We start from the raw sequence: 25,506 nt of genomic DNA, 5'->3' as shown, positions 1-25,506 counted from the left end.
ATACAAAATAACTATATAGTATATCATGTTATTAATATTTATAATTACCAAAGTGACCCCAATATCCCCACTATATATAAGGCAGTCTTAAGAATTTTTATATGGTCAGGCAGATGAAATCTCCCTCATGTATATTTTATCTAGGCCTTGAGCCCTTCCTTCTAAAAAAATTAGTCCTTTTGCCAAACATTAGTTTTACTCCATAACCCATATTTCCAATCCATTTTGGGAAACCAAAAAAAAAAAAAACCCATCAAAATGGACCCAATCAAGCTTGAAAAGATTAAGGCAATCAACAAATATAGAAAGAATGAGCTTTTGAAGAATCTCTTGTTCTATGCCTTGACAACAATAGCAAGTCTATACTTGTTGAGCCCTCTATGGCTTCCCTTCATAACTTCTTCAATGGAGGTCTTATTATTTGTGTATGTCCCAAAACTCCCTTCACTCTTTTTTAGCTCCAAATTTGTTTTCATAGTGGGAAATCTCATTATTGTTGCCCTTATTGGAGAGTCCAAAATCTTTTCATCCTCACAAAATAATAAGTCATCTCCAATTATTAGCACTAGTACTAGTAATGATCACTCTTACTATGAAGAGTACATAAGCACTAGTGCTAAGCAAATCATCAAATACCAAGTAGTTTCAGCTCCTCCTCATGAGGAAAAGAAAGTAATATGCATTGAAGAAGAAGAGAAGAAAATGATCACTTGGGCAAAAGTAGATGATGATGATGAGAAAAAAATTGTGGTTGTGGAGAAAAAGTTGGAGGATTTTCATAATGATGATGAGGTTATAACTACTAATTATTTGCCCAATGAGGATTTGAAGAAAAGGGCTGATGATTTTATTGCAAGGGTCAACAAACAAAGGGTGTTTGAAGCTAGAGAAATGCTTTCTAGTGATGATTTTGAATATTAATGGACTATATATAAGATGCATGTATAAATTAATATTGGGAAGAAGATAATTTTATGTTATATGTAAAATAAGTAATGTGTTTGGAGAAAATCCATATTATTAGTACTGTAGATTAGTTATAGGTTTTTTTTATTCATTGGTGTTTCAGACATGTCACTAGTGAAGTAATATCTCTATGATAATTATATATATGATATGCATGGATGCTTGCATTATATAACTAATTAATTCCTTATGTATGTATATTCAAGAAGTGTGTGTTTTCTCTTTTTGAAAAATAAATGGGTTGGCCAAAAGAAGCTAAAAAAAAATACAAAATATGGATAAATTTGATCGCCTTTTAATTAAAGGCAAAGAGAACCAGTTCTTCTTTTTTTTTTTAATGAAGAAAAAAACTCTAGCTCAAAACAACACTTGTATATGTATTGACTTAACGAGCATAGCTCTTTCGATAAATCGTTCTAGAAACTAGAGTGGTAAATAAGGGCTGAACTTTTTTGATACGGCACAAGTCCAAGAGACACAAACACACTATATGAAAAAATATAAATTTAAATATCACATGAAATAATATAATAAATTGAAAATTTAAGCAGGTCACACACAAAATGATAAGTTCGAAGACATTATACGTAAGTACAAATAAATTAATTTAAAAGTACAATATCTTAAAAATTCTTTTAATTTAATAATAATAATAAAATACATATATATTTACTAATAAATATTTAAATTTTTAATTATAATATTTAATTAGAGTGTTAAATTTTTTTAAAAAAAATTAAAGAAATTTTATCAAAAAAAATTATGTATAAAAATTAAAACATAGAATTTCGCCGCAAATTGTTATATAGAAGGCTTATCCACCGTTTCAAAAGCGGATAAAATCATGAAATGATCAAGGCATGAAAGCAAGACACCTATTCATTGTATTCAAGTGATTTTCTTAGTTACTAACTCAAAAGTTTGGATCAACCCAAAATAAGAGCCTTACTCTTCTACGTGTCATATCCTTGCCATGCAACACCTCCACACACCACCTTCTTCTTCCTTCTTCTACTACTTCTTCACTTATATATACCAACACCAAAATTCACTACACAACCTTTTTCCAACAAAAATAATAATAAATATTAATAGGTTTAGCCATGGTTGAACTAATTCACAAGCTTTTGAACTTGTCAGCACCAACATTCACCTTCTTTTCACTCCTCTGTTTCTACCCACCTTTTATGTTCTTCAAGTTCTTTCACTCAATTTTCAACTCTATTTTCAGTGAGAACATTTCTGGAAAAGTTGTTCTAATTACTGGGGCTTCTTCAGGAATCGGTGAGGTACATAAAAATTCTCTCTTTCTTTCTTCTCCAATTATTTTGATTATGTAAATATATATACATGGTTTTTTATTTTTTATTTTTCCTCTGTTTTAATAAAATTTGTAGCATTTGGCTTATGAGTATGCGAGTAAAGGGGCTTGTTTGGCTCTTGTGGCCAGAAGACAAAATCAGCTTCGAGAGGTTGTTGAACATGCTCGAGAGATTGGTTCACCTGATGTGCTTATGATTGTTGCTGATGTTTCTAAAGTGGAAGATTGTAAAAGACTTGTTGATGACACTATCGATCACTTTGGTAGATGTATGTCATAATAATTTCTATATCAAATTTCACCTTTGTTTAAATAATCTATAATTTCATGTATTAATGTTTGTTTTTTACTTGTTTTATCATATATGAGTTAATGAATAGTTTTTTTGTTGTATAGTTAGTGATATGTGGTTAATGGGTTTAGTGTAAAGTTTTAGTTGAAGTGGCCTTTTATAGTTGAAGTCCAGGGCCAGTCTTTGAAGTCCAGGGCCGGTCAGTCTTTGAAGTCCAGGGCCGGTCCTAAGGTATAGGGGCCTAAGGCGAAATCAAATTTTAGAGTCCCTATATATAGTTTAAGTATTATAAAAATGATAGTTTTAGTGCTTAGTGTAATGGTAAAATTTTAAAAAACTCTTTAAGAGGTCAAAGGTTCAATCTCTCGTAACTACACCAAATAATTTTTGTTATATTTTTTTCTTATTTAATACTTTATCTATGTATTAATTTTTTTTTTTTACAATTTCGGGGCCTTGAGCGTTCGGGGGCTTGAGGCGCATGCCTAGCCCGCCTACTCTCAGGGTCGGCCTTGTTGAAGTCCTGACTTTAGAAATTTCGCCTACCCCCAGGACCAGCCTTAGTTGAAGTCCTTTCTTTAGAAATTTAAGTGGAATATTTAGTAGGTTAGTATGGTAGTACTAATTTTTATTATTTTTTTTATTAGAAAATTTTCTATAATAGACTAAAAATTTAAAAAAGAAATTACAAAAAATATATATATTTTTTATTTTTATGATTATTTTTTTTTTTATTTACAAAAAAAAATGAACACTTCAATAATGATATTCCTTTTGGTTATTTTATACATAGTTGTTTTATAGTTGGGGTGATTGTTGATTTTTGGTTCTTCTTTTAAGTTAATTTATAGTTTTTGGGAGTTTTTTTTTTCTTTTGGATTGTTTTTTAGTTGTTCTCTTATTTTTATAATTTTAGAACTTTAAAATCGTAATTTTGTAATAAAAATGGTAGGTCTTAAAATTGTAAATTAAAAAAATTGAAAAAATCTCCCATTTTTTTATTATTGCAATAGATCAATCCAAGTATAATTTCTATATTATTCAGTTACTTATACTGTTTTTTTTTTCTTATATACAATATAGAATTGTATGCAATGTAGTATCTGGTGTTAAAACAAAAAGTTTGTTGTTAATTGCAGTGGATCATCTTGTGAACAATGCTGGGATCAATTCAGTTTCCTTGTTTGATGAGATAACAAATATAACTTCTCTCAGAAATGTTATGGTACTTAAAATAATATATATATAAGTGACTTCCTTGAAGTAATTAGGTAAAGATTACACAAAGTTATGACTCAATATATTATGTGTTATTGCTTTGTTGTGTTTTTTGCAGGATACAAATTTCTGGGGTTCAGCTTATACAACTCATTTTGCAATTCCACACCTTAAACAAAGCAAAGGGAAGATAGTAGTGCTTTCTTCCTCTGCTTCTTGGTTACCAATTCCAAGAATGAGCTTATATAATGTATATATATAGATACAATAAATTATGGTTTTTTATTACTTTCCCATTTCTATTTTTTCTTTACTAAATATTTAATCATATTGGTTTTGAATTAGGCAAGCAAAGCTGCATTGTTTGCATTGTTTGAGACATTGAGAGTTGAGCTAGGACAAGACATTAAAATAACCCTTGTCACTCCTGGTTTCATAGAGTCAGAACTCACACAAGGCAAATTCCTAGACAAAGAAGGCAAAATGATCTTTGATCCTGATTTGAGGGATGTAAGAATCTTTTCTTTTTTTTTTTTCTCTTATGTGGGCATTTTATTACTCTTTATATCTTAATAATAATGTAAGTTTTGGGGTTTATTTTTAGGTTCAAGTAAGTGCTATTCCAGTTGGGACATGTCAAGGTTGTGCAAAAGGAATAGTGAAAAGTGCTTTAAAGGGTCAAAGATACTTGACTGAACCATCTTGGTTTAAGGTCACTTATATATGGAAAGTGTTTTGTCCTGAGATTCTTGAGTGGGGATATAGATTGTTTTATCTGAACAAACCAGGAACTGAGGCCTCAGAAACTCCAAGCAAGAAGATCTTGGATGTGAGTGGTGCTAAGAACTTTCTCTACCCAGATACTCTCCAAGCTCCTCAAGAGGTTGATAAGATTGATTGAAAACTTTGCTTTGCTTTTTGAGTAGTGTGTGAGAAGTGGTTTAGTTGTGTATTTTGTAGTATATATTTAGCTTGAGAAGATATGAGTTTTCTGTTTATAAGAGTCTTTTGGCAAATTTGAGTGTTGTCTCTTTTGTTTTTGCTACTAATTTTGTGTATCAAAATAATAGACGGAATGTACATTTGTAGATTATAGACCACATGTTGTTTTCAATGCTTTGACAAAATAAAGAATTTTATATCATTGGCTGAGCACTATTTCAATTAAATAGAATACACAATGAGAAAGCATAAAAATTGCATTTCATTTTATATTTTCTGAAAGGAATTTCATGAAATATTATAAGGCATATAGCCAAAGCGGAGCAATTTTTTTAATACATTTTATTGGATGTGTTTAATCATTTTTTGTACTTAAAAATTATTATTGGATTTATTTGGTGTACAATTTATTAGATGTATTTTGTTTGATTATTTATTTTTACTTAGAAATTATTATTATTGGAAAAAAGTTTAGTATACCCTCCAATCAAAAGGACCAATATTTTTTTAGTATGACAAATTAGGTCTTTTTTTTTATTAACAAATAGCGCTTAATTGTGTCTAGAGTTGTTAGTTGTTTCTTATGAATACCTAATTCTAGATTGATGTAAATACTAGTCTTTTTATACTATTACACACTACTACAAAAATAGTTTTTCTCAACGTTTTTAAATAGTCGTTTAAAGCATTCTTGTCAGTTATCGCAAAACAGGTAAAATAAGCGATAGTTAAAAACCGTCGCTAATATGGACTTCTCGACGGTTTAAAACCATCGTTTATACTTTGGTATAGGCGACGGTTTTTAATCGTGCCCTATATTATAAATTGGTATTAATTTATTTTTAGGTGTAAAATTAATTATTAGATAAATATTTAAGGATGGTTATTGAAATTTTCTTATTTAAAAAATATTATTAGATACATAATTAAATTTAATATAATAGAGATATATTATAAGGTGCACCTTATAATTTTTTCCGGGGCAAGTTGAAAAATGCCTCTTTTATTAATCAATTAACCAAATTTGCCTCTAATTTTATATTTATTTGAAATATACCTCTTTTTATGTGTATTGTACCCAAAATACCCTGACATAAGAGAGTCACGTGGAGAGTATCTTGAAATGACAGGGGCAAAATTGGTACAATGTTTAAAAAAAGAGGTAAAAATGATAGACTTTAAAAAAGAGGGTAAAAATGAAAGAGGACAATATAAAAAGAGTATAGAGTATAATTTCCTCATTTTTTCCTTACAAAGAGAGAGGTAGAAAAATAGGAGTTGGTAGAGAGTTAGGGTTAGGGATTTAGGGTTGTAAACGCCAATGGGTTTAGTCTTATTTAATTTTTTTTAAAAAAAAAAAAATTAACCCGCCAACCCAACCAATCTGATCATCATACAGGTAGATTTTGGGTGTAATTTTTTTTTATCTTAAAACCTCGCAAATAATAAACTTGTCTGATGTTGAACTCTAAAACTAATCCCATAATAATACTAATTGGATAAATATTAGCAGTTTTTTTTTATTTTTACACTTCAAAACAGTTTTTTTTTATTTATTTACATTTTTATAAAATTTTACATAAAAACTCAAACAATAAATTTAAAAAACAGTATATGGAGTAATTCCTTTAAGTATTATGTGTAATTAAAAAATAATTAATCTAGCTTTGTGGTGGTTTACATAGGAAAACCCACAATAAATGTCAAGTGGTAGTGTGACAGTTACAACATGCCAACATTGCCGGTGGCACAAATTATGGTATTACATATAATTAATTAATTTAGTATACATGTAATTGAGATTGTTACCTACTCTTATCTTCATTGTATGTATATAGTTTACTTATTATTATAATGGTTCATGAAGACCAGGGCGATGAGATCTATTATCTATTATCATCTCTCATTATTATAAATCACAAAACAACCATTATTGATCTCTTTTAATTTCTTGTTCCTTTTGGATATGGATTTTATTCACAATTTCTTGAATTTATTTCTGCCCACTATTTCAGTTATTGCTATTATTTTATTTCTACCACCTTTTCTGTTCTACAAGTTATTCAAGTCCTTCTTCATCAAAATATTTATTCCAACCCAAAACTTGGCTGGAAAAGTCGTCCTCATCACAGGTGCCTCCTCAGGAATCGGTGAGGTGAGGTTTGTCTATATATCTAATGTGTATATATATCATCATTTTGAATTAAAATATATATAACTTAAAAATTAAACTATTTTAAATCATCTATTAGAAATATTCCGAAAATTATATTATATTTATTAGGCCAAATAGTAAGTATGTAAAATTTTAAATTTATACATGTCATAAATTTAAAGTTTATTTTTAGTAGCACAAGTATCAATAAAATTTAAATTCTAGATCATTGGATCTAGACAGAAACATGTAGTATTAATTACTTTCAAATTTTCTTTTAATAAATTGAAAATGGAATCTATAGTACTTACAATTTTACAAACATTGAGTTTATACCACTTACAAACTTAAACCTTTCGATACTTCCACTACAAAATTTTTGACTAAAAATAAAAAAGTTGTGACTAATTATAAAACATCATTCTTATATTGTGACTAAAAGGTCTGTGACTAAATGTATTACAATTTGTTGTGACTAAATGTGTTTTTAATCACAATATTTATTGTGACTAAAAAATTAAATTAGTGACAACTTGTAACTAAATGATATATTTTAGTCACAAGTATATTTTATTGTGACTAAAAGTTAAATTTAATAAAAAAAAATTTATGTTGTGTTACTCTAATTATACTGCTATTTTTTTGTAGTGTTATACTGCTATTTACTCTAATTATTATTAGGAACTTGAGCTTAGTTTTCTTTTTATAATGGTAGTACACTTTTTCTCAACAAAATAATGAAATAAAATGCATGTTACTTTTTTTCTTTTATATATCCAAGAACTTGGCTTATGAGTATGCAAGGAGGGGAGCCAATCTGGCCCTGGCAGCCAGAAGAGAGAATAGGCTGAAGAGGGTGGCCGATGAAGCTATCCGGCTAGGATCGCCGGACGCAATTGTGATCCGAGCAGATGTTAAGGAAATTGAAGATTGTAAAGCACTTGTTGAAGATACAGTGAACCACTTTGGACAATGTATGAGTAATTACTTACCTTCAAACAACTTTTTTTTCCTCAAGAAAAATGATATTTTTCTAATACATGTATTGTATCCACATTGACTATTTCTCAATTGTTTGTTATTTTCTTATTATGGGACATATGCATTTATGTGTGATAGTGGATTATTTGGTAAATAATGCTGGAGTTGTACAACTGAGCCTGTTTGAAGATTCCACCGATCAATTCTCAACAATCAGATCAATTATGGTACATTATCTCATTTAATATTAGCAGAACATGTACAGCCTAGGTTCTGAGGTTAATTTATTCTTCCATACACATACTAAACCAAGATATTAATTACATATATGATAATCCTCTCTAAAAAAAAATTACACATGGGCATAAATATTCAAAATTTTAAATTTATAACTAGTATAAATTCAATAATTTACTTTTAGCAACATGCATACTTAATATTAATAAAATTGTAATTTTCATTAGTTTCGTTAATATCTTAAGTATTACATATATAAGATTCAGGTACTAAATCATTGAGTTTGGATAAAAACATGTACTATCAGTTACTTTCAAATTATTTTAATAAATTCAAAACAAAATCTGTACTGATAAAACTTGACGAAAATTACAATTTTACTAATATTAATTAAGTACTTATACTACTTACAAACTCAAAATTTTAAGTATTTAGAGCAACTCTAATGATAAAATTCCAATTTAGTGTCAATTAACACTAAAAGGGTACTATTTTATCACTAATTTTTTTCTATTCCAACCACACATTACAAAATATATTCTTTATTATTATATTATTTTATTAATATAATAAAATTATTTAATTATGTGTTTCTCTATAAAGTAATTATTTAGTTATTGTAAAGTTTATTTTCTTAAAAAAATTGTCATAGTTTATGTTCCACTAATAATAGTAGGACATTGTAGACTCCCTTATATAGGATGGATGACATTTAAGATTCGCTTAGATCATTTTTGTGTTAAAACTTTACTATGTCTGAATTTTTGTTGTTCCATTAAGAATGACCATTATGTCGCTATTTACTTAAAAAATTAAAAAATTATGGTTCATGAAATCTCTGTTATTAACAAGAGCTCAAATTTTTTGTAGGACATAAATTTTTGGGGTTCAGTGTATTGTACCCAATTTGCAATTCCACATCTAAGAAAAACCAAAGGAAAGATAGTGGTTAATTCTTCATCTGCTTCATGGTTTTCAACACCAAGAATGAGCATCTACAATGTAAGTAATAAATTAATTAATTACCTCATAAATCTATTATGCTTGATATCCCAAACTCATGAACCCAAAAAACATATATCATTAATTTTCTTGGTTTAGATTATACATACTAGAAGTGTAATATTTCAGGCTAGTAAGGCAGCCCAACTATCCTTTTTTGAGACATTAAAAGCTGAATTTGGTTCTGATATTGGAGTAACAATTGTAACACCTGGGTTGATTGAGTCAGAAATGACAGGAGACCAATTTTGGTCAAAGGTAAAACAAAAACTAATTAGCTTCAAAAAATCTAGTGATTATTAAGTCTAATTCAAAAATAATTATTGTATTTTTTCAGTCTAGAATTAAAGGTGTCCCAGTTGAGTCAGGTGAAAGGTGTGCCAAGGCTATTGTGGAAAGTGCTTGTAGAGGAGATATGTACTTGATTGAGCCATCTTGGTGTAGAGTTGGATATTGGTTCAAATTCTTTTTTCCTCAATTAGTTGAGAAATGCTTCCACTTGACCTTAATTCATAGACCATGGAAACGTGAATGAAAGATCATTAGCTGGGATTTGATCAAAGCCTCTACCATTTAAAATCTCTGAATTTATGGCCTATGAGGATTAACTTAATGGGCTAAATGAAATTTAGAATATTGCTTTGGTATATGTTATGATTTTATTAAGGGTATATGGTTTTCGTTTTGTAATAATTGAAGAATGTAGATTAATTTGTATCATGTAAAATCTGGTATGTTTGTTATGTTTTTTGTTTTCAATAGTATGTTTTTATTTTATGATACTACTTATATATACAAATAACATAATTTTTTTTCACATTATTCCATCCTATATGATGTTTTATATTAATTGTCTTTTGTCACATCTTATTATACGATAAATTATTTTTCACCGAGTATAATCTTGCATTCGATTGACATGTGGACCCATTTCCCAATATGAAAAGAATACCGTGTCAAGAAGGCTAACCCCAACAGGGTATCCTCGCATGATAGAGACATGTAAAAAGGTGTGACTGAGACAAGATCTAGTCGCACTGTGTCGTGCGCAGTGAAAAAGGGATAAAAGCGAGACATAGAGATAAGTTAGCACATTCAAAGTATATATTTATTATATGTGATGATCAAGTATTTCTCCCCGCACCCTATGTAAAGACCATGTCTTTATTAACGGTTGGTCCAAATGACTAAACGTCTGATAACTCGTCCAAAACCCACGGATTCTATGTTGTTGTTTATCGAGATTTTCAGAAATCGATTTATAATATGTGAAAGCTAAAGAAATTAATCAAAGATAAAGAAAATAATAACAATAATTTTTACATGGTTAGGGCGTTAATGAGCTTTATTCTACAAGCCAATATTATTGTTTTAAAGCTAGAAAAGCCTTCAGGTTTGCAAGAATATCTGAACTCTATATTTTGTCTGAGCAATTGAGGAATGAGTTTTCAACCCCTTTGCATGAAGGGTTCTTCGTATATTATAGTGTTTAGGGTTTTTATTCGATAACATTTTTTCTACTGATGGGGTAATTATAAGTAACATATTGACTTGGGCTTATTTGGTGAAGCCTAGTTCTTAATTTTATTTTTCATTGTTTAGTTTTATTTGTTTTAGTTGTTAATTAAGCTAATGTCAATTTTTTTCTGCTGTTGTTATTTGTGGAATGGATTAAAATTTTAAACCGTGTGCTTGATTTTTTTACTCTTTGAATTAATTTGGATGCTTGTAAAAATTTTGTATTGATGTAAATTGTCAATAGTTGGATTGTATCATAATTATTTTACTTTGGTTTGTGGTAAGATTGATAGAATATAGTCGAATTTAGGCTTGAAATTTTACTTTTTTTCTCTTTCAAAATTTCCTCTATTTTATAAATCACTGTTTTCTGAAATTTGTCCAATTTATACATTCCAAGTGTAGAAACCTGAAATCAAAGAAAACAAGCGTAATTCTATTCCAAAAATAATAATAAAGAAGAAAAACAACTATAAAATGTGACCCGAAACTTAGGCTAAAAATAGCCTAACACTAGTCCATGAGGCGCTTGGTGTATATTGATGTGGATGCCACATCATGGTACAGTTGTCAAAAACGGTATCTTCGTAGAGAATTAAAGAAATATTAAATGCTTGATTTCTAATTACTCTCTTTCCATATTTAAGAATGTATGATCTTTGGGCGAGATCCTTGGGAGTTAATTCTTGATATCTCTGACTAATGTGTGGGTCCAAGTTAGCAATCTTTTGTAGGATTTGTTTGGGCCAAGCCAAGTTTTCTTCCCTTAGAAATTTGTGCTTTGACATATGTCGTGCAATTGTGATTGGAAAATCTACTGAAGTTAACTTCCCTCGAGGCTGCACAGACCTCCTAGAGGGAAGGGTGTCTTTAGCATCTGGACAAAATTTGTACGTCTAGGATGAAGGGAGAAAGCGCTTCTAACCTTTCTTCAATTCCTAAATATGACAACCATAGACTTTCGTTTCCTATCTGGTCAGAATAAAAATGGTGTTGAAAATTAGATTTCGAAGAATCACTAGATAATTTTTCCTCGCTAGTCACTGGAAAAATGGACGAACTACTCTAGGTCGAGGACAAACTATATACATGAAGAGTTAGGGTACATTCAGTCAAAAGATGGAGTAGGTTGTCGTCATTTTGGTGTTCACCTCCTCAGAAGTCGGTTGGGTTCACTTAAAAAAAATTGAAGGATGAAGAGGTGAATCACCGAACTACATTAAAATAAAAACACGTTCAATATGCCGACCAGATGAAAAATAAAGATCCAATAAAAAGATCCTTCGTTTTCTTAAAGATTACTAAGAACAAAAATTCTTGAAGTTTTCCAACCAACCTAGAGATCATGTAAACTAATTACCAATATGGAAAAGCTAGATTAAAAGAAATATATTGAACACACATATAAAAGAAATATGATTAAATATATTGATTAAACACACATAGGCAATAATGTTATAATATTTGAGCAACTCATAAATTAATGCATGGAATGTTATTTATACTCTTATAACATATTATTTTTTACCAGTGTTGACTTAATTATACATTATTATTCTATAAAACTTAATTATATATTGTTGTTGAATGGGTTGATTAATTTGGTAAGATAAGAGATGCAAGAGTAGATAATGTGAGGAAAGATCATGTTTAGGGGAAAGAGGAGCCACCATAGCCACATGGGCTCTGTCAAGTTCAAGTCTCCTCGGCACACACTTCTTACAATGGCCTTCCCACATTCTTCAGCTGACTCTTCTGGAATAACTGATCTTAACTTTATCTCCTGTAATTGATGATATATATCATTATTTATTATCAACCAACCACACTAATTAATTGCAATTAATTATATTAATAAATCATATCATTACCAGATCACGTGACAATTTGGTCCCAATTAGCCCAGGTGTGACAATTGTTATGCCAATTGTTGAACCAAGTTCAATTCTAAGTGTCTCGCAAAAGCTTATCAATGCTGACTTGCTTGCCTATATATAATTTACAAAATAAAAATATATATATAATCACAATTAATATCTATATATTACCATCTTTTATCCTAAAGAAACTCTAAAAATACCATATTTGATCCGAATATTAGACGTGTTGTCACGATTTATTAGTTATATTCTCGAGCGGTGTGGGTCAGGGAAATTGAACATAAAAAGAAGAAGAAATTTTTTCATTTTTACACTTTAAAATAGATTTTTTTATTATTATTTTTACGGAATTCTATATAGAAACTCCTATTGCAACTAATGGATCAACTTAAATCGCAATCAAAAATCGTATAGCAACCCACATAGAAACTACCGGAGAAACTACTTTAGAAACCCAAACCGTAAATTAAAAAAAAATTAAAAAAATTGTATATAGAATAATTTTGTGTTTAGGGTTTAGGTAGCTAGGAACACGTAAGCCAACCCAATATGTAACATGTCTATGACTATTGAGATATAAATGATGTTAATTTTGGTGGTATATATGGAACTCAGCTCACCAAACAATACTAATTTATTATGTTGTTGAACAAGTAGTGAATGCTTAATATAATTCAGTATGATCATATAAAGTAATGATAATTAAATTAATTTGTGTACTTACGTTATAGATGGACAGAAATGGAAGAGGGCAGGGTCCACACACAGATGAAATCACTACTATCTTCCCTTTGCTTCTTTTCAAGTGTGGAATTGCAAAGTGAATGCTGTTAATTGTACCCCATAAATTAACATCCTATACCATAAATAAACTTAAAATAATTATTCCTCTACGTTTTGAAGAAAACCATTATGTGACAATATAAATAAAATTATTACCATAATAGATTTGTAATTAGAAATGTCATCAATATCTTCAAACTTTCTCAGTATTATTATCCCAGCATTGTTCACTAGATGATCCACTGCTTGTATCATAATCCAAACACATTAAAATTCAATTGAAACCTTAAGGATTGCAAAGAATAAAGAAAAAAAGTTAATTAAGATTTTTTTTCTTAAAGTTTGAACTTTTAAGGTCGTTAAAAATACTACCTGAATTATTGAGATTGTTAGATTTAAGGACTTTTGTCAAATTTTAGTAAAAATAGTCTAACGTGGATGAAAGTTCAGAAGGCATGATTTAGTACATGTCAAAGTTCAAAGGACATGATGATTTGGTAGATATCAAAGTCTGGAGGCATGGTTTAGTACATAAACAATAATTGAAATAGTAAAATTGAATGAAATTAAACAAAAATCCTTAAATCTAACAATCTCAATAGTTCATGAGAAATTTTTAACAGCTAAAAAAATTCAGGGAACATGATTTGGTACATGTTAAAATTTAAGGGACAAAAATCCTAATTAGCCAAAAAAAATGATTAATTACATCGGCCGAAGTGATGAACTGCTTCATCTATAAATCTCTTACAATCTTGGAGCTTAGAAACATCTGCAACAATAGAAATAACACCTGGGGATCCTAATTTACGAGCTGTTGTTGTAACTTCTTCAAGATTGTCTCTAACTCCAACCAAGGCTAAAAAAGCTCCTCTTCTAGCATATTCATAAGCAAGTTGCTTCACAAAAATTATTTGAAACAATAGTCATATATATAATCATATGTTTATAATATTATACATACTAGATTAATGTATATATATATACCTGTCCAATGCCTCGAGCTGCCCCAGTAATGAGAACTACTTTTCTAGCCACCTTTTGTTGAGTGGTTATGGATGTTTTTATAGATTGTAGAAACTTGAATGGAATATATATTGGTAGAATCAAAAAGTGTAGAAATATGATAATGGGAGGAAATGCAATGTTCAGCAAAGAGTGGATCCATTCCATAATTGATTATTGGCTAAATTTTGTTATTGAAAGATAGAGAGTATAATTTCCTTAGCCTTATAAACTCTTTTTTTTTTTTTTTTCCTTTTAATGAATTTATTTTGGGGGTGATGAGATTCAGAAAGATTTGAAAAGTTGGTTGTGGTGGGGGTGCTAAAAGTAAATAAATATTAAATAGTTGATGTGTGCAAATGTGCAATGAATAGAGAAGATATTGTGATCACATATCTAAATAGTCACTAACTACTTTGTCATTGTTTGACATTTCTTTTTCAACAATGCTTTCTCAGTGTTAGCATTTATATACAGATCATAGATCTCAAAATGTTATTAATTAGTAAAAACCTACAAATTTACATATAGAGAGTGTTATAAGACATTAGTTTAATCTTCATGAGATGTGATGCTTTATGAATAATATACAATTTTAATTATTATTAAAATAAATAAGACCTCATACTTAATTTTATAATACTCTGTGCTCGTGAACACCCTTTAGTATTTTTCATACATATATCAATTGTGAAAAAAAATAATGATTTATTTAACTTTCAAATTGTACACTATAATATATAATATGTAAGGGTGGAGGAGATTTTAATGGTTATATATTTGTAACATTATGGTTACATTTTTTAGCCATTAAATTACTATTGAATGGTTATGATTTATTTAGAAATTAAATAAAAATAAATAATGATTAACTTGTAACCTAATAGTCACCTAATAATTTATTTCTTTATAAAACTTTAATGAAGATTAATTATATTTTATAATTAAATTAATTATAATTATTAATTAATTTTTTCGTAGTTTATTATTAAATAAGGATCTTTTAATAAAATTTTTTGCCCTTAAATTATTAAAATTTTTATACTAAAACTCTTTATAATTTAAAATTATACACATATAATTTCATAATTAAAATTTTATTATACTTATAACTTTAATTTAAAATTATTACACTTAATTATTTACTTTTTTATTTAAATATTTAAAAAGTAAAAAGTGAAATATGTTGAATGTATTTTCTAAAAAAAAATGGCTAAACTCCTCCATTTTTTTTTATAAGGAGTACTCATTTACTCAAAAAACCAAACTAGAGTCAAAAAACAAAGTCAAGCTCCCTCAGAAAACTAAGCAACCACAGACTCGAATAGAAAAACTCATACTTAGTTCTTCTAGTTATAAAAAAATAATTTAATATCATTTAAAAATAATTAAATATTTAAAAATTTATTATACAAGAAGAGAATTCTAAATTGTGTAAAAAGAAGTCTAATTTTTGTAAAAAAAAAAAATAATAAAAAAAAAAATTGGTAAAAGAGATCTTGTTAAATATTTAATTAATTATTTTAAGAAAATAATTAATTATAATTAATTAGTTCTAAAAATAAAATTTTACCTATTAGTAACCTACTATTATTGGTAAAAGAAAAATGTAACTATGATGGTTACAATAAAAATATAACTATTGAGTAGTCACCTAATATGTAATTATTTATGAAAAAATGTATTTTTACATAATTCAATAAATTTTTTAATAACAGTAAAAAACAAATAAGACTGTAAAGATCTACAATAATATAGATTAGAAACTTGTTATTGCAGAACACAAATTTACATTAACTTTATAAAATAATAATGCATAATATAAAAACTTAACACAAGATAATTATATGTGATATCATTATTCTTTTAAACACTCTTAGTCCATGGAGTCGTGCTCAGAGAATAAAATCAATTAATAAAGTTTCAAATAATTACAAATACAATTGACTTAAATAAATATAAACTCCCTATAAAATTTTGTCGTAATCTTTTGTACTTTACTTTGCCAATCTAATTTCTGATCAGCACCACAAAACAATGAACTCCCTTCGACTTTTAATGTGTGTGTGCTTATTTCCTCCCGAAGTAAGACTTGGACAAGTCTTCTCCAGAAGACCCTTCTCTTGTTTAATGAAGATCTTCAACCTATTCTAAGAACAGTATAAGAACAATAATACAAAGACTAAAACCTAGATGAACACACAAGGTTTTCACAAGAAAAAAAATTCTCTTCTCACAAAGATGAATTTATGAAAAATAAAACTAGAAGAGATGAGAAGGTTTGGCTAGGTCTTATTTATAGAACATAGAAATCCTAGAGACAGCCACAAACACGTTTACACAGCTGTACAAAATTTTCCTAAACTAAACCTTGATTTGCAACGATAAAATCGCACTCAACAATTGTAGATTAGGCCAAATCGGGAAATATTCTAAATAAGTCCAAGATCACGATTTGAACTTTAATTCTAGCCATAGATCTGTTATATTCATAGCAAAACCGAAAAGAGCAACTAACAAAAGGGACAGACAATTTTTCCAAATAAAACTAATTTAATCAAATTTTTCATAAAAAGAATTCATTCTCTTTTTTGAAAACTATTCTAAATGAAAAAGGTCAGTTGTGAAATCGAATATACACACAAGAAAACACCATTTAATTCACATTAAATATTCATTATTATTATGAAATATTATTTATGGATGTCCAAATCACCAAATTAATTATCATCATTAATGCTTGGTTGTATTTTTCTTTATTACATTGATTTAGTTTCCTATTCTTTTAGTCATATTTTTGTATAAATAGGAATTCAGCCTATTATATTATTCTATATTATTTTATAAGACGTTATCAACACGAGTCTCTTGAAGTTCTTGAGTTATTTCAAGGTCATGATACATTAAATATATATATTTATATATATACTCATCTAACTGAAACAATTTCAAGAATCCTTTTTTTTTTCTTTTTATCTATATGTCTATATATTATATATGTATGTATATGTTTTTATATGTTTATTATTGAATTCATATATATTGTATGCTCTATATAAATTATACATATATTCAGAAGATTATGTATCTTCGATAAAATATTACATATATCTTAAAGATTATGCATCTTCAATTAAAATGCTTGCAAACTAACTATGGGTGAGTTTAGATCCTTTACTAAGTATATCTTACAGACCATGGGATACAACATAGATACCCTATCCTACAACACACCAACAAAATGGCCTAGCAGAAAGAAAACATAGGCACATTGTTAAGAATGGCCTTGCCCTATTAGCTCAAGCCTCCTTACCCCTTAAATTTTGGGATGAAGCCTTTAGAACTGTTGTCACATTCAACCAGATTATACAGCCTTTAAAACCATGGGATGTAGGTGTTTCTCAAATATTAGACCATACAATAAGCATAAGCTTGAGTATAGGTCCACACTATGCATTTTCTTGGGGTATAGCCTCAACCACAAAGGATAACAAGTGCCTTGATCCTAATGGGAGACTTTACATCTCTAGGGATGTAATCTTTGAAGAGTTTTCTTTTCCATATGAAACACTCAGTCAGCACACATCTCACTTAAAAATTTCTGACAAATCCCCAATAGTGTCTGTTATAATCCGCACATGCTCTCATCATCATTGCACTTATTCCATATCTGATCTAATGAATCCCCAATCTGAGATTGACCAACCTGCTACAACAAATATTGATCCACCCTAACTGGTTTCTACTACTAACAATTGGCTTCCAAGTCAACCATCTATTTTTAATGTAGGTCAATCTTCTAGACAGAATGATGCTCAGGTTGATACTCCAATTGTTACTTTGTCAACCTCTCTTGCTACAGATCCTCAGCTAACTGTTACTCACTCTGAACAACATCTGGACACACAGCATCTCACCACAATTGAGCCTCCTGCTACAACTGATGCTCAGCTCACTTCTGGTTTGAGCAGACCTGGATTAGTTAATACTGTTGTTACTCCAGCAATGACAATTGGCAAAAATACTGTTCAGGGATGCCATCAACCTCTTGACCATCATAACACACATCATATGAAGACTAGATCCAAGTCTGGCATCCACAAACCAAAAGCTCTTTTAGTAACCAGAGAACCATCATCTCTTCAAGAAGCTCTAAGTCAACTAGTTTGGAACAAAGCAATGAGTGATAAAGTGTTAGCCTTGGTCAGAAACAAAACCTACACCCTTGTTAGATTACCACCAAGAAGGAAGGCAATTGGTTGCAAGTGGGTTTACAAGAAAAAAGAAAATCCTGATGGATCTATCCTCAAACATAAGGCCAGGCTTGTTGCTAAGGGCTTTCATCAAGAATATGGGTTTGATTCACTGAGACTTTTAGTCCAGTAGTTAAATTACTATTAGGGTTGTCTTGACAATGGCCTTATCAAAAGGTTGGTTTATTAAACAATTAGATGTCAATAATGCCTTCCTTAATGGAGACTTACAGGAAGAGGTGTACATGTTACAACCTCCAGGGTTTGAGGTCCCTGGAAAGACAGACTTGGTGTGCAAATTGCACAAGGCTATATATGGTCTTAAACAAGCTCCAAGAGCTTGGTTTAAGAAGCTTCAAAACTGCCTTTTGTCTCTTGGTTTAATCTCATCCAAATCAGACCATTCTCTATTTATTCAACATACATCTACTTCTGTTACACTAATCCTAGTTTATGTAGATGATATGTTGATTATAGGGAGTGATAACACCACAGTTGACACCATTGTTGCATCACTCAACAGGCACTTTGCTCTTAAGGATCTAGGCTCTCTCACATATTTTCTTGGTATTGAAGTGACACAAACAGATGCTGGTCTTCACCTGTCTCAAGCAAAGTATGCAAAAGACCTTCTAGCAAATGCTCAAATGAGCAATGCCAAGCCTGCTCCCACTCCAATGACAAGTGGTATTCGTTTATTAGCTTACCAGGGGGAACCCTTGGAAGATGTCCAATTGTATAGGTCAATTGTTGGAGTCTTACAATATCTGACCATTACAAGACCTGAACTTTCCTTTAGTGTAAACAAGGTCTGCCAGTTCATGCAAAAACCTTTGTTTACACATTGGTCAGCAGTCAAACGAATACTCATATATGTGAGTGGTACAACAGATCATGGGTTGCACTTGCAAAAACTAGGAACTTTGGATCTTATGGCCTATTGTGATGCAGATTGGGCCTCAGATCCAGATGATAGAAGGTCAACTACAGGGTTTGTTATCGTTTTTGGCTCAAATATAATTGCTTGGAAAAGTAAAAAACAGCAAACTATCTCTAGATCCAGCACTGAGGCTGAATATAGAAGTGTTGCTAGTGTTACAACAGAATTGACCTGGTTACAATACTTGTTTTCTGAACTCTAGATACAACTATCTCAACCTCCTACCATATGGTGTGACAATCTAAGCACCATAATGCTAACTCAGAACCCTGTGCTCCATCAAAGGACAAAGCACATTGAACTTGACTTGTATTTCATCAGAGAAAAGATTCTTAACAAGACTGTTCAGATTAGGCATCTCTCTTCCTATGACTAGCTAGCTAATGGGTTAACCAAATTCATATTAAGTCAAAGGTTTGCTGAGTTTAGACACAAACTCAAAATTGAAGATCGTTCAATTATGAGTTTGAGGGTAGGTGTTGAAGGCAGTTAAAACAGTTGGTGTTAGTTAGTATCGTTGAAGTTAGTTAGTATTGATTAAACACGTGCTGATTTCTGTTGAGAGTTAGTTGTGATATTCTTGTTATGAGTTGTTATATAAGCTGTAACACTTCATTTTAATCAATAAGAATCTTTCCTCAATCTTTGCATCTCTTTCTTCCTTCTTCTTCTCTCTTTTCTTCTCTCTCTGTTTTTCTCTGTTACTAGTTCTAGTGTTCATCAATGGCTCGAAACTTCAACAAACGGTAGCACTCCTGTTATTTTTTTTATAAGAGTATTGCTATAAAGCACCAATAGCACCACCTAGAGGTGGCATTTTGTGATTAGTTAGCAATACTCTATAAAATTTATTATAAAAATTTTGTGGGACCCAATACTTCAGCCAGTGGCGTACCCATGATTTAATTTTAGAGTAGACTTAGTTATATATTAAATATAATCTAAAACAATAAATGACAAGTTAAATTTAATTAAGTAGAATGATTGTTTAGCAATGTGCTCCTAATTTAGTGGTCATAAGTTAGAATCTAGTTTAAACCTTATACTTCATTGGTTTTTTTTTAAAAAAAATAATAAAATATAAATAAAGAAAATGGTCAGAGGATTGGAAACATTGGAAATATGGTTTCCCATGTAAATTGAAAGCATTTCAATCAATCTTTCTCTTTAACTAATATATGTAAGCAATAATTATATATTAATATATTTTTATATTTCAAGGTGGATTTTAGTTCTTCCGGGCACTACGTGGATCCATCTATATCAATAGTGATATTAATTCTTGGTAGATCTCTTTTAACATTTTTCTTTCTACAATATTTAAATATATATATTTATATCTTTTTTTGAATTAAACTAAGCAACTTTATTAACTAGCAATCATTAATAACAATAGAACGCACTTCGTTGGAACAATCCTCCAACTGAAGCACACGACATGTAGAGAAACAAGAATCCCTGGCTAAAACATGAACCAGCTTGTTTGCAGATCGTTTGAAAAAACACAACTCAACATTATTTAAGGATAAGAGAAGAGTACGAACATCATGAACTAAAAGACCAAAAGAGGATGACAAAGTAATTTGGCTTTGCACGGCTTGAACACAAACTAAACTATCAGTTTTCAAAATCACTTGTCCCAACGAATGACGGTCAATCCAGCTTAAAGCTTCTCTGATGCCAATAATTTCAGCTATTTCAGGTTGCACCCGCCTCCTTCGTGTAAGCTTCTACCAAATTACTGTTGGAATCGTGAGCCACACAACCAAAACCAAACCGACCTTCTACAATATATAAATATATATATATTAAATTGATAAAGGGATGGTAAGATAAAAGCATAAAAATAGTATTACACATCAAGTGGCGCATGTGGAGTCCATCCCTGTGGAAATTGTTGAACCAATACTACTCTATATGGCATCAAATATTCATTACTCTATCTACCTCTAACACATACCTACCTACTACCAAAACTCAAAATCATTCAAAACCTTTCAAACTTCATAATAAAAATAGTTTATAACAATATATACTCTTCAACTTTCACTTACCAAATTAACAAAAATGGGGGATTGGATTCACACCTTGTTGAACATTGCAGTTCCTCCCATAATCATATTTCTACATTTTATCATCCTGCCAATATACATTCCATTCAAGTTTCTACAATCTATAAAAAGATCCCTAACCAATCAAGAAAACGTGGCTAAAAAAGTAGTTCTCATTACTGGAGCAGCTCAAGGCATTGGAGAGGTATATGTATATATATAAAAATAAATTATTATGATCTACATCTACTAATTATATATATTACTTTTATTTTAGGGTTTTTTTTTCATTTTTACACTTCAAAACAGTTTTTTTTTTTTTTTTTTTTGCGTTTTTACGGAATTTTACACAGAAATCACTATAGCAACCTAATGGATAATTTTCCTTTTTTGTTTTAATTATATTTATTTTGTGAAGCAAATTGCTTATGAGTATGGTAGAAGAGGAGCTTGTTTGGCCTTAGTTGACATTAAAGACAATCTTGAAGAAGTCAAAAGAAAAGCTCGTAAATTAGGATCTCCAGATGTTATATCTATTGTTGCTGATGTTACCAAGGTGGAAGATTGTAAGAGGTTCATAGATGAAACAGTTCATCACTTTGGCCAATGTAATTAATTATTAGTGTTCAATTTTATTTTTGGGGGGGCAAGATATATATATCATAAAAAAATTTGTTTGAATTTTAATGTGTTATGAAATTAAAATTGTATAGTGGATCATCTGGTGAACAATGCTGGGACAGTAATACTGAGCAAGTTTGAAAAGATTAGCCAGATCTCTGATCACCAATCAGTTATGGTATAATTTCATGAATACATTTTTATTTATATATTTTTATTTAATAAAAATTAAAATATGGGCTATTTATTTAATTTTGGTAGGATGTTAATTTCTGGGGTACAGTGAACAGCATTCACTATGGAATTCCACACTTGAAAAGAAGCAAAGGGAAGATAGTAGTGATTTCCTCAATATGTGGAAGGTACCCTCTTCCATTAGTGTCCGTCTATAATGTAAGTACACACAAAATAACTCATTATTATATTCTCTCAATTTGTTAATTATAGAAAATATTACTATAAATAATGTCATTGATTGGAATAATAAAACAAAGAATATGATTGTATGTAAATTTATAATTAGAAGTTTTGTATGAAAATATGTAGTTAAATTACTGTTAATTTGATTATATTTTTAGTTTGATAAAGTATTGTGAAATGTTATTAAAAACAAAATAAATAGTATTTAAGATTACCCCAATAGTGGATAATTTTGTTTTCAATGTAATAATTTTTCCATAAAAATTTCATACCAAATATTGTAATGTAAAAATTATCATTCCCATAAAAAAGATTATAAAATAGTCAAGATTTCTGGTATATTAATTATGTTGTACTTTTAATAGCCAATTATGTTAATTAAGTAGAGTCATTATTTCTACTAAACTATCTAATATATTTAGAGGCTTTACATTAGCAATAATTTGTTGTCTCTAATATAATTTTAGAAGCCAATTTGAGATTTTTAGTGGCCCAAAATATTTTATTTGTTGTAGTGTGTTCTATAATTACGACATAGCATGCCACCATTTTAGGGTGTCACTTAGCATTTTATTTATTTTTTAAAATATAAATAATAATAATAATAACTCGTTTTTATTGTGAAAAAAAAATAAAAATATATCTAATTAATTTGTGGTAGGCAAGCAAGGCAGCACTAATAAGCTTTTGTGAGACGCTTAGAATTGAAGTTGGCTCAACTATTGGCATAACAGTTGTCACACCTGGCCTAATTGGGACCAAAATGACACGTGAACTACAGGTATATATAAGCACCCTCTTACGTGTCAATATCGTTATTGGTTTAATTTAGTATTGGGTCCCATATAGTTTAATATAATAGCATTTAGGAAGTATCGCTAGTCAATCGTAAAGCGACACGTCTTAAGGGTGCTAGGCACCACTGGTGCCCAATAACAATGCTCATATACTCATTTGATTTTGAAATAAGTTTAATTGTAATAATTAGTTTATTAATTGGTCTAATTAAGTTAATTAATTAGGGGTTAAAATTGAGGTCAGTAATCCCAGAAGAGTCAGCTGAGGATTGTGGTAAAGCCATAGTGAGAAGTGTGTGTAGAGGAGAGACTTATTTGATGGAGCCAAGGTGGTTGTGGTGGTTGTTTCCGATGAAGATGATGTTTCCTGAACTCATGGATTGCTGCACTCGTTTTCTTCTCAAATTAATTCAACAAAACAATAACAAGAATAATTGAATTCACCACTCAATTATATCCTCTCACCTGCCAAATAATAAATGATGAATTTCATATCTTATCTCTATGTACTCAACAACTACTACAAATCAATGTTATGAGCTCTTTTGGATATAGTATATAAATTATATTGTATTAAATAATAAAGAATATTATATTTTTGATAAAATTTTGTATTCTATTAATTATTATAACTTCAAATTTTAATACAATGTGAATTGTATTATTTCATACAATATAATTTTTATACTATCTGATCCTGGATTCGAACCTAGACCCACACTCCAAATCCGAACCTTGATCTTGTACCCCGCCCTAGACCCGACCCCAGTTCTGACCCCGACCCTAGACCCAAACGTGGACCCGGACCCCAACCCTAGCCCCAACCCTAGACTTAGGACCCTAGCTCTGGCCGCGAACCCCAGACCCCAACTTGAACCCGAAATCAGCACTGAACTTGAATTCTGGACCCAGACCTCAGCCCCAAACCCGACCCGAACCACGAATTCGATCCTGATCCTGAATCTCGAACTCTGAACCCCATCCAAAGCCTAGGTTGGATCCAGGATTCAGGTTGGGATTGAGATTGGATCGAGTTTATAATATGGATATTATAATTTTGGATGTTCGATACAAGGAGAGGAGAGGAGAGAAGAGATATGCATGTGAGACAAATGTATCAAATCAAAATTATTCTCTCTATTTTATCTTCATTATTTTCATCAATTACTTATTGAGCAAAAGTAAAGATTATTCTCTCTACTCTTTGTTTTCCAAAAAAAAAAACGACTCTCATAGGCGTTATTGATAATAATATTTGCGAGGAAACTAATTAACACTACTAAAAATTACGTTTTCCCGACTGTTTTAAACCTTTAGCTAATGTATTAATGTTGGTATCTATTACTTTCGCCTATTCGACCGTCGCAAAATTGGGTAGAATAGGCGACAATTTAAAACAGTTGAGGAAAAATTTACCGACAATTTAAAACCTTCGACAATAGTAAACGCTATAGACGAAGATTTTGCACCATCACATTCAAAAAAATTGATCGCCTAATCAACCCACTCCCCTCCCAGTGTTATCATTTAGCTTTCCCAATACAAGGATCAAGACCATATTCCAATACAAGGATCAAGACAATAACAAGATCATTATCAAGATTGAAGTTGGCAAATTTACATCAAAACTCCAAATGGGTAAGAAGTAAAAGACTAAAAAAACAAACCTTGAAAGCATGAACAACGGGTTTGGGCATACACTCATCTCTCCACCAATATCAAAATTCTGGAACGATTTGAGTTTGAGCACTCCACAACTTGAAAAAAAAAAAGGACACAAAGATGAGAGAGAGAGAGAGAGAGAGAGAGAGAAGAGTGAGATCAAGAGAGACCGAGATGGAAGGAGAGGTGGAAAGATTGAGAGATACAGACCGACATTGAGAGAGACTGAGATGGAGATGGAGAGGAGGGAGAGAAGGTGGAGAGATTGAGAGAGAGGAGTGAGATCAAGAGAGACTGAGATGGAGGGAGTGAGGTAGAGAGAGAGAGAGAGAGAGAGAGAGAGAGAGAGAGAGAGAGAGAGAGAGGGAGGGAGAGGGTAGGAACAAGGTAGAGAGAGCGAGTTTCAAAATTTGAAATGAGATCTGAGCGTGCAAATATTGGGGTTTTATATTAATAGAGGAA

The 25,506-nt window shown here is 30.2% G+C and overlaps 5 protein-coding genes across 7 annotated transcripts; 4 read left to right on the top strand and 1 right to left on the bottom strand.

Annotated features, from left to right (window-relative positions):
• The first annotated feature begins 258 nt into the window (after positions 1-258).
• On the top strand, positions 259-921 carry LOC133036085 (uncharacterized). The gene has a single exon (XM_061112563.1). It carries the CDS (start codon positions 259-261, stop codon positions 919-921), a length of 663 nt encoding a protein of 220 aa, XP_060968546.1.
• Positions 922-2,017: 1,096 nt separating this feature from the next.
• Positions 2,018-4,994, top strand: LOC133035370 (11-beta-hydroxysteroid dehydrogenase 1A-like). Its single transcript, XM_061111208.1, has 6 exons — positions 2,018-2,255; positions 2,364-2,556; positions 3,719-3,804; positions 3,916-4,047; positions 4,143-4,307; positions 4,402-4,994. The coding sequence occupies exons 1-6, from the start codon at positions 2,070-2,072 to the stop codon at positions 4,696-4,698; spliced, it is 1,059 nt and encodes a 352-aa protein (XP_060967191.1). The 5' UTR covers positions 2,018-2,069; the 3' UTR covers positions 4,699-4,994.
• A 1,531-nt stretch (positions 4,995-6,525) lies between these two features.
• LOC133035371 (11-beta-hydroxysteroid dehydrogenase A-like) lies at positions 6,526-9,944 on the top strand. Of its 2 annotated transcripts, XM_061111209.1 has the most exons (6): positions 6,526-6,894; positions 7,676-7,868; positions 8,014-8,102; positions 8,983-9,114; positions 9,244-9,372; positions 9,452-9,944. In XM_061111209.1, the coding sequence occupies exons 1-6, from the start codon at positions 6,706-6,708 to the stop codon at positions 9,647-9,649; spliced, it is 930 nt and encodes a 309-aa protein (XP_060967192.1). In that variant the 5' UTR covers positions 6,526-6,705; the 3' UTR covers positions 9,650-9,944. The 2 variants fall into 2 exon arrangements, with proteins under 2 accessions (XP_060967192.1, XP_060967193.1); XM_061111210.1 differs by lacking the exon at positions 9,244-9,372 and having other exon boundaries at positions 6,560-6,894.
• Positions 9,945-12,037: 2,093 nt separating this feature from the next.
• On the bottom strand, positions 12,038-14,632 carry LOC133035744 (11-beta-hydroxysteroid dehydrogenase-like 3). The gene is made up of 6 exons (XM_061111901.1): positions 14,283-14,632; positions 14,005-14,194; positions 13,452-13,537; positions 13,237-13,368; positions 12,504-12,620; positions 12,038-12,415 (listed from the first exon to the last, which is right to left on the bottom strand). Exons 1-6 carry the CDS (start codon positions 14,466-14,468, stop codon positions 12,203-12,205), a joined length of 924 nt encoding a protein of 307 aa, XP_060967884.1. The 5' UTR covers positions 14,469-14,632; the 3' UTR covers positions 12,038-12,202.
• Positions 14,633-21,275: 6,643 nt separating this feature from the next.
• LOC115703170 (11-beta-hydroxysteroid dehydrogenase-like 3) lies at positions 21,276-23,934 on the top strand. 2 transcript variants are annotated; one of them, XM_061111206.1, is made up of 6 exons: positions 21,276-21,749; positions 21,963-22,152; positions 22,258-22,343; positions 22,427-22,558; positions 23,247-23,366; positions 23,627-23,934. In XM_061111206.1, the coding sequence occupies exons 1-6, from the start codon at positions 21,561-21,563 to the stop codon at positions 23,627-23,629; spliced, it is 720 nt and encodes a 239-aa protein (XP_060967189.1). In that variant the 5' UTR covers positions 21,276-21,560; the 3' UTR covers positions 23,630-23,934. The 2 variants fall into 2 exon arrangements, with proteins under 2 accessions (XP_060967189.1, XP_060967188.1); XM_061111205.1 differs by having other exon boundaries at positions 21,281-21,749; positions 23,608-23,934.
• The last annotated feature ends 1,572 nt before the right edge of the window (positions 23,935-25,506 follow it).

Source organism: Cannabis sativa, chromosome 3, assembly GCF_029168945.1.
Source record: "Cannabis sativa cultivar Pink pepper isolate KNU-18-1 chromosome 3, ASM2916894v1, whole genome shotgun sequence".
Classification (NCBI taxonomy): domain Eukaryota; kingdom Viridiplantae; phylum Streptophyta; class Magnoliopsida; order Rosales; family Cannabaceae; genus Cannabis; species Cannabis sativa.
This window is presented reverse-complemented; position numbering and strand designations above follow the sequence as displayed.